The sequence below is a fragment of the Myotis daubentonii genome, chromosome 6 (genome assembly GCF_963259705.1).
Source record: "Myotis daubentonii chromosome 6, mMyoDau2.1, whole genome shotgun sequence".
Classification (NCBI taxonomy): Eukaryota; Metazoa; Chordata; class Mammalia; order Chiroptera; family Vespertilionidae; genus Myotis; species Myotis daubentonii.
The window spans coordinates 92,080,956-92,090,042 of record NC_081845.1 but is presented as its reverse complement, the minus strand read 5'-3'; the positions used below and the strand labels follow the sequence as shown (position 1 = coordinate 92,090,042).

The 9,087-nt window shown below is 58.5% G+C and overlaps 1 protein-coding gene across 1 annotated transcript; it reads left to right on the top strand.

The window, feature by feature from the left end:
* Positions 1-297: 297 nt before the first annotated feature.
* CDKN1A (cyclin dependent kinase inhibitor 1A) lies at positions 298-7,817 on the top strand. Its single transcript, XM_059701880.1, has 3 exons — positions 298-446; positions 4,715-5,170; positions 6,428-7,817. The coding sequence occupies exons 2-3, from the start codon at positions 4,726-4,728 to the stop codon at positions 6,475-6,477; spliced, it is 495 nt and encodes a 164-aa protein (XP_059557863.1). The 5' UTR covers positions 298-446; positions 4,715-4,725; the 3' UTR covers positions 6,478-7,817.
* Positions 7,818-9,087: the final 1,270 nt, after the last annotated feature.

Here is a 9,087-nt window from a genome sequence, read left to right as displayed (position 1 = left end):
GGTGGGAATAGTGGTGGTACCATATGGGGCTTTTCTGGGAATTGCAGAATGAGGTGCATTATTATTAGTTATGGATTTTTATTTATTTATCAGGGTCAGAAAGGGGGCTTATCTTACCAGTGCCATCCCTCCTGGGGAGCGCCAACTCACTTCCCAACCAAAAAACCCCACATTTGTGGCTCAGTTTGTGGGGGAAATGGGCAAGCTCAGGCAGTTGGAGGGACCGGGACACAGGGAGGGACGTAGTGCTCCGCCGGGTGCAGGGGAGGGGCGGTGTCCCCGGGGAAGGCGGTGCCCGCGCTGTGGCCCGAGCAGCCGGTCCCGCCCCTGACAGTTTATAAACCGGCTGAGCGCCGGGCGGCGGCAGCTGAGGGCTGAGCAGCTGCTGGGGTGGCAGCCTGGGATCCGGAGCCGGTTCGATTCGCGAGACGCAGAGACCGTCGGAGGTGAGGGAGCCGCGGCACCTGGGACGGACCCGGGCTGGGCTGGGAACCCGCGCGTCTGTGTGCCCACGGGTGTGTGCGAGCTGTGTGCACCGGGGAAGGGCGTGCGTGGGCCTCGGGTTTGCGCGTGGGACGGGCATCGGGATGCGCCGGAGACCCCGGGCGGGGGGAGGGACGCGAGTGCGAGGGACCCGTTGCCACGGCCCTTTCCCTGGAAAGTCGGGGCGCGGAGGGCGTGGACGGGCGCGGCGGGCTCACGGAGCCGGTGAAGCCGCGGTAGGCGCCAGGCCGCCGGCGGGAGCGCCCAGCGCAGCAGGTTCCTTGGGACCCGCGCCCGGGCGGCTCTCGGGGGGGCCCCCCCCGCTCCCTCCCCCCCGCCCCGCCGCTGAGGTCGGGGTCCCGGCCGCCGTGGGGCCCGCCGCCCGCTGGGCAGTGAGGTCGCGGGCTGTGTCCCAGTCGTGGATCTGAGTCGGGCATGTCCCTTAGGGGCCAGCGAGGAGGTGACTCGCGGGGACCGGAGACTCCGGACCAGGGATGGGCCGGCGGAGTCCCGAACACCCCCAGGTGGCGGGCAGGGCGCCCACCAGGCCCCGGCCTCGCCCCGGCCAGGCCCGGCCCCCGCCAGCACAGTGACCCATTTGGCTGGCACCGTGCTCCCGGGAGGCCCGCCCCGCGCCCCAGAGCCGCGGCCCCGCGCGGGTGGGCGCGCTGCAGCCCGTCAATCGGGAAGCGCTGGGACCCACGCACCTCTCCCACCGCCGCCCGGCCCGGCCCAGCCTGCCCTCCGGGGCGACGGGGACCCCGGCCCGGCCTGCCCTCAGGGGCGACGGGGACCCCGGCCCGGCCTGCCCTCAGGGGCGACGGGCTGCGGGGCCGGGTGGGCTCTGCACAGCGGAGCCCTGGATGTGCGGTGTCGCCGGGTGGGACGCGGGGTGGGGTCGAAACTCGGAGGGTGAGGCTTTGCAGGGCGCTGAGTCAGGGGCTTGAGGAGGGACCCGGGCCAGCCCAGAACCCCCTCCCCGCCCGCCCCCGCCAAGGCCAGGGCTGAGCGCAGCGGGAGGGCCCTTCGGGTGCCGCCGCTCGTCCCGCGACCAGGTGGGGGCACTGGGCCTCCTCCCGGGAGGAATCTTGGAACCGGGTTTGGCACGTCAGGGCGTCCAGGCAGCGCCCGCCTCCCGCCCTCCAGTCGCGTTTCGGGGAGGACTTTCGGGCTGTTTTGTTTTCTTGGCTCCGGTCTATTTTTATTTTCCAGGGATCTGACTCAGCCGGGCTTTGGGCGTGGAGATAAGGTGGAGGGACCAGGTCCTGCGCGCCTGTGTGCGCGCGCGCGAGTGCGTGTGAGTGTGTGCGCGTGTGTGAGTGCGCGCGCGTGTGTGTGTGAATGTGCGTGTGTGTATGTGAGTGCACGTGTGTGTGTGTGTGTGTGTGTGTGAGTGCGTGTGTTGTGCGTGTGAGTGTGTGCCCGCGCTGTGTGCGTGTGAGTGACAGATGGCGCCAGAGCGCGCGGTTTCCCCGCAGCCGGCGGTTTGGGAAGCCCGGCTGGGTCAGCGTGACGTGTTCGCCGCCCCCCGCCCCGGCCCCCCTTCCTCAGCTGGGAGTGACGCAGCCGGAGTGGAAGCGGAGTTTTGGCGGGCAGGGAGCGCTTTGCAGGAAACTGACTCATCACGACTCCCTCCGCCGTCCAAGTCCCGGCTCGGCCCCCGCACCCCCGCCCCGCGCGCGATTTCCTGGAGGCTGGCGCCCCCTTCCGGCCCCGCCGCGAACAGCACACGCGTCCCGCGGAGTGCGGCTTCGCCCGCCTTTCCTCCCGCGGCCCCCCCAGGCTCATCACAGGCGGCCCCCCTCCCCGCCCTGCAACGGCCCCTACAGAGAGCCCCCCCTGGCTCAGCAGAGCTTACCGAGTGCTTCCTATTTACTCGGGAATTGAAACTGGTTGACGTCTAAGGCACGACGGCCCACGAAGAAGGGTCAGTTTCTTGTGTGTAAAACCAGGGCTCGCGTGTGAGTTTCCCCTGAGCTGGGAGTTACGATAATGGGGGCGAGAGCAGATTTCCATGGGGCCCTAGCTGAGCCGTAAGGGCAGGGGTGGTAGAAGAGAGGGTCGCTGCCTGGATTAGGGTCCCGTCCTCGCTCCTGGAAGCCAGGGAATATCCAGCTTCCAGATAGAGCCGCTCCACGTGCCCCGAGGCACGAGGCCTAGCATGTCCATGCCAGGGTCCCCGTGTGTCCCCTCTGTGTGCCCCTCTGGGGAACTGGCAAAGACTTGCTTAAATCCCCTTCAATTTGAATTAGGTTGGTCTGGGGAGGGAGGGGCCTATGGCTCTACATTTTGATAAAGCTCTCCAAGTCCTTCCAACCAGCCTTTCTGGGTGGGAAACCTTGAAATGAGTGAGGGAGCAGAGTTCAACACCAGAGCGCAGAACTCAGGGTAAATAGGCATGGGTTCGAATCCTGGCTGTGCTACCTGTGAGCTGTGTGGCCTTGGGAAAGTTACTTAACTTCTCTGAGCCTTGGTTACCTCTTCTGTAAAAAACAATGAACGCACCCACATTTTAGGAAAATTAGTATTTGGAAACTTCTTACAACAGCCCTGGCATGTAAGAATATACAAATAAATTTCAATCCTTGCCCTGAAGACAGTGGGCAAAGTTATTTGAAGGCTCTGCACTGTGTAACTACTCTCTGGGGCAGTGGCCTTTGACCATTTTTAGTTGTATGGTTTGGGGGCAAATCTCCTGTCTCTTCTGCCCTTTAAACTTGGTCTGAGGTCGCCAAGTGCCGCCCCTCCCCTATCAGCTGAGATGTGGGCTGCACTCATGGGGGGTGGGGGTGGAATGGGGAGCAGTAGGTGTGTCATGGGTCCAGGCTTCCTGTCCCAGGAGATCCCTCAGCAAAGCTTTTGCCTTCAGAGCCTGCAAATCAGGACTTGTCCCCAGGAAAAGCCAGTCCCTGACAATTTCGTGCAGCCGCTCAGCCCTGGAGTCAGGCCAGAGCAGGGCAGGGAGTGCCAGTGCTCCCTGAAGTGGGAGGAGAGGAACCGGGGAGACCGGCCGCCTTTAATTTTCTTTGCCTGCAGAACGGGTTCCTTGGGTGCAGACAACATGGGGCAGGGGCTTCAAGGCCGTCTAGACTTCAGTCACCATGGGCCTGGCAGGATGTGGCTCAGCCTGGGAGAAATCACAGCTCTTCCCTGCCCAGCCCAGCTCCTCCTCAGCCCCAGGCCACTCCTGATGACAACTCTGTGAAAGGCCCAGCCGACAGCACCTGTCAGCTGCTGTCTGGGTGGAGGTTCAGCCAGAGCTGAAGGCAGAGAGAAACAATCATACTTCTGTTTTCCAAGCACTTCTGTATACCAGGTGCTGCTCTAAGCACATTCTCTACTCAGTTAATCCTCACACCTGTCCTCTGAGATGTTTACTATTATCGTCTCCATTTTACCGACGAGGAAAATAGAGCCCAGAGAAGTTAAGCCACTTGTCCAGGGTCAACCAGCAGAGCCTGTGTTCCCACCCGGGCAGCCCTGCTCCATAGCCCTCGCTCTTAACCATGAGATACAGCCTGCCAACTCTCCGCCACCCGCCTTGCCTAGAAAGACGCCCTGGCCGTTTGCTTGCTCATGCTTCAACGGCCACCCTCTTTAAACTTCCATCGAGCCAGTTTTACAGTTGAGGAAACTGAGGCCCAGAACCATTAAGTGACGTATTCAAAGCTTAGATAGGAAGCAGCAAAGGTAGGCCCAGATCCCAGGTGTTTGCCTCCAAAAGTCCAGGGTCCTTGGAAGCGTTAGAGCGGGGTTATCCCACATGGGCATCCGGGAAGGGACTCAGGAGGCTGGAGGAGCTGTGTCAGCCTGTCCATTCATTGGGGAACCGACCTCCTGGCCAAGGCTGGGGAACTGGACTCGAAATTCACACGTACTTGGGGCATTCACACCCATGAGGGACACCTCAGGGGGGAAAGTAAATTGATTTTAGCTGATAATACCGGGTGGTAAACAGGCCCTTGATCCCTGACATTGCAATAAGCTTTGTTGACATAAGCTTGCCCTTTAGCTGCCCGCTCTCCCAGTCACCCTGGGGTGCCATGCTGGCTGAGCTCTGCCCCCACCCAGTGTCTGATGGTAGGAGGCTGGGGCCCTGTGGGAAGGAGGTGGTGGAAAAGCAGCTGGAAGGAGCCACAGTCACCCTCCCGCCTCCTGTGCTCGCAGGAAGCCCTCCCCCGAGCAGAGCCTGGCCCGTTTCCCTAGTGACCAGGGTGTTCCTGTCTCCCAGCTGCAGGCACCATGTCCGAGCCATCCCGGGATGCCCGCCCGATCCCCCGCGGCAGCAGGGCCTGCCGCCGCCTGTTCGGCCCCGTGGACAGCGAGCAGCTGCAGCGAGACTGCGATGCTCTGATGGCCAGCTGCGTGCAGGAGGCCTGTGATCGATGGAACTTCGACTTCGTCACCGAGACACCGCTGGAGGGTGACTTCGCCTGGGAGCGGGTGTGGAGCCTGGACCTGCCCAAGCTCTACCTGCCCTCAGCGCCGAGGAGGGCCCAGGACAGCCTGGGGAGGAGCAAGCGGTCCAGCAGCTCGCCTGCCTTGCTGCAGGGGCCAGCTCAGGAGGACCACGTGGACCTGTCACTGTCCTGCACCCTGGTGCCGCGCTCCCCTGAGCAGCCTGAGGGGTCCCCAGGTGGGCCGAGCACGTCTCAGGGCCGCAAACGGAGGCAGACCAGCATGACAGGTGAGGACAGACGCAGGGAGTGACACCGCAAGGGACCACGACTCAGGATTCGTGGCGCGAGGGCTGGCCGGTCATTGGGGGGGGGAAACAGGCTCAGAGAGGGGAAGTAACTTGCCTGAGGTCACACAGCCAGGACCAGCTAGCTATCCCTTATTCGGAACATTGATTGAATGCTAGCCCTTCACTGAATTCCTAGGGCGGATTTCACTTAGTCCTTGTAGCAATCCATGCGACGTTCTTGCCACCTGTTTTCAGGCAGGGAAGAGGTTCAGAGAGGTAGGTTTTCCTGAAGACCCACAGTGAATCTGCCACGAAGAGGAAAGTAATGATAGTAATTTCCTGGCTGCTCTGTCCAAACTAAACTCCCCTTCCCCCTATCACACACACACACTTCCGGTCCCTCTGCCCCGCCTATTTTGTTCTCTTGGCAATTTTTACTGTCAATAGCCGTTTCTTTATTTTGATATTGTCCGTCTCCCTGACTAGGATATTATCTCCACGAGAAACGGATCTGTGTCTCTCTTGTTCATGGCTGAATCCCTAGCACCTAGAATGGTGTCTGACACATAGTAGGCGCTTGATAAATGATGAATGAGCCATGTTGCCATTAAGCACCTACTAGGCCGGGCCTGGACCAAAGCCGTGCAGAGAGCATTCCATTTCATCCTTAGAGCAGCACACCAGCGTTACCCCCATTTACAGGCGAGGACACTGAGGCTCAGTGAGATGCAGCCAGGAATCCCTCAGCAGATCTGCAGCTGGGTCGGAACTCACAGGAAGGATGATGACGATAGCTAAGGTTACATGGCCCAGGCGCTGTGCAGAGCCCTTCCCGGGTGACCTGAAGGTGTGCGTAGAGCAGGGTGTCCCAGAGCTCGGAGGCACATGCAGCGCGCCAGCCACCAGCGCTGCTGAGCTCTCCACACGAGGCTAGTGTGACTGAGGAAGGGAACTTTTCATTTCATTTGGTTTTAGTTCATTTAAGTAACCACATAGCACTGGTGGCCACGGTTTTGGGCCGCTTGGGTTAGAGCAGGCCCAGGGATCCGGCCCCATTGTCACTCACATCTGTGAAGCGGGCTGCTGGGTGAACGCCCTGGGGGGCGAGAGGGGGGGGAGGTGCCGGAGTTCTTCCCTGTCCAGTCCTTGGCAGCGTGGGCGGGGTCGTGGCCCCTCGGCCATTGGCCTGGTTGGGTGGCTCTCGGTGGCCTCTCTCTCTCTCTCCTGGCCTGGCTGACCTCTGCTCTCTCCCCTTAGATTTTTATCACTCCAAACGCCGGCTGATCTTCTCCAAGAGGAGGCCCTAACCGCCCACGGGAAGCCTCTCGCTCCTGGAAACACAGCCTCCCGCAGGCCCGCTCTACACCTTGCGCCTCAGTCCTTCCGTTTGTGTGTCTTAATTATTGTGTCTGTTTTAATTTAAACTCCTCCTCGTGTACATAGCCTGATCGCCACCACCTTCCCACCCCGCCCGCTGCTGGCATTAGAATTATTTAAAGAAAACAGACAGCGGAATGATAGGCCTATTGGATTGCCAGGCATTTTTATTATGCAAACCACATATTATTTAAAGCCTCCTCATCCTACACTCACGATTTCTTCTCTCCCGGAGGTAAGGTGGGGCCGGCCTGACCCTCATCTGCTGGGTGGTGCTGGGGGGGGGGGGGGGGGCCTGGCTCCCTCTGTTCCCTGCTTCACTGACGGTATGAAATTCTGCTCCTTTCCTTCACTCTCAGACCCAGTTCCTTACCCCGAGAGAAGTAAAGAGATAGCACTTTGCAGGGGCCCAGCAGCGTGGGGGGGCGGGGGGGTGTCATCCAAACGTTGGCCTCCTGTAAGGGTGGCCACGCTGGAACAGGGGTGGGGACTGGCACCCTCCCGGCCCCTGCTACCCCCTCTGCCCTGTGAGGGCCGGCGGAGGCAGGATCCCGCAGCGAAGCACCGGCCTCCCCCACGCCCCTTCCTGCCCAGGCGCCCCGATTTTCCAGCCCAGGTCCCTCTCTGCTTCTCCCCTCCCCCTCTATCCTCTCCCAGCCCTGGGCAGCTGCTCTGGGGTGCCTGTGCCCCCAACTCAGTGGACTGAAGGGCAGGGTCTACCTCGGGCAGCTGGAGCAGTGGGGGCCCCTCCTCTCTGCCTGGGGGCAGGGTCTGGGTGGTCCGCAGGCCTCCGGGAGTGGCCATCTCTGAGAGGGATATGCGGGTGGGGGAAGCAGATGTTTCTTGGAGGGAGTGACACCTGCCCCTGGAACTCATCCCAGGGTCTCCCCCTCTGCGCCACCCTCTCGCATTCATTGCACTTTGAAAAGCAGCTGAGCAAGGAGTCAGCTGCTTGTAAACGGTGGGAGCGAGGCTGCGGATCGGCTCACGAGCGGGCTGACAGCGGGCCTGCAAGTCGTGTTATCTTTCCTGGTGCTGCACGCTGAGCCCCCAGAGGCGCCGAAGCACTTAGTGGGTCTGCCCCAACCCCTCACACCTCCTGTAACACCCTGTCCTGGACTGTACTCTCCTGTCTTTACTAGATTGTACACCTCTACAGGGCAGGGGCCCCATCCTGTATGGCTCTGTGTCCCTCACAGCCCGCCCCCCCCCCCATCCCCCAGTGCTGGATATACAGCAGGTGCTCAATAAATATTTCTTGGAAACTTTACTTGTAAATATACCTTGTTATTTTTAAGAATAAGTAGGCGGAGGTGGTGTGGGCTTTTTTTTTTTTTTTTTTTTGGTTGTTTTTATCATTTAAAAAATGAAGCATTTAAATTTAAAAAATGCAAAAAGCTTAGCCAAAGAAGGACTATCAGGCAGAAAAGGGACAAACAAGAACAAAATTTAAAAACTAAATCATCACACCCCTGCAAAGATCACCATTGTCAATATTTTGGTTTGCTGTGTGGTCTTTTTTAGTAAAGGACATATTGTAGCTTAACACCATTACTCACTGGGGAAATGCAAATAGAACCACAATCAGATACCACTAGGCACCTCCCGGAATGACTAAGATGAAAAAGGCTGACAATGCAAAGTGTTAACAAGGGGCCTGGCCAGTGTGGCTCCGTGGGTGAGGGTTGACCCAGGAACCAGGAGGTTTGATTCCCAGTCAGGGTACAAACATGCCTGGGTTGTGGGCTTGACCCCCAGTAGGGGGAATGCAGGAGGCAGCCGATCAATGATTCCCATTATTTATGTCTCTCTCTTGCCCTCTTCCTCTCTGAAACCAAAACATTTCTTTTTTAAAAAGTACAATGTGTTGACAAGGGTAACTGGAACTCGTATACCTTGCTGGTGGGAATATATTTCAACTACTTTGGAAAACTAGCAATAGCTTCTACCGATGCCTTACCTCACGACCCAGGAATTCTAATCCTGTGTTTGTTTTCAAGAGAAATGAGTAGATTTCCACCAAGAGATATGGCCATGGCAACATTATTCTTAACAGACCCCAACTGGAAACAACCTAAATGCTCATAACAGGAGAGTAGCTACGTCGATTGTGTATCTTTCTATAGTGGAATACTATACAACATTTAAAAAAAAAGTATTTTTACATGTGTGCTCTGATTATCTATATACTGGTGACCCGGATTCGTGCACAGTGAAAGGATATTAATTAGAAGGTGGCCCCTGGGGTGGGACTGGGCAAGATGGGCTGGACACGCCCCAGAGCAGTGATGGCAAACCTATGACATGCGTGTCAGAGGTGACACGTGAACTCATTTCTTTTGGTTGATTTTTCTTTGTTAAATGGCATTGAAATATATAAAATAAATATCAAAAATATAAGTCTTTGCTTTACTATGATTGCAAATATCAAAAACTTTCTATATGTGACATGGCACCAAAGTTAAGTGAGGGTTTTTCAAAATGCCGACACGCCGAGCTCGAAAGGTTCGCCATCACTGCCCTAGAGCCAGCCTCCGCAG

Coding starts and splice junctions, on each gene's coding strand:
- CDKN1A (XM_059701880.1), top strand. CDS start 4,726: ATGTCCGAGCCATCCCGGGATGCCCGCCCGATCCCCCGCGGCAGCAGG. Junction 5,171..6,427: donor GAGGCAGACCAGCATGACAG/GTGAGGACAGAC, acceptor CTCTCCCCTTAG/ATTTTTATCACTCCAAACGC.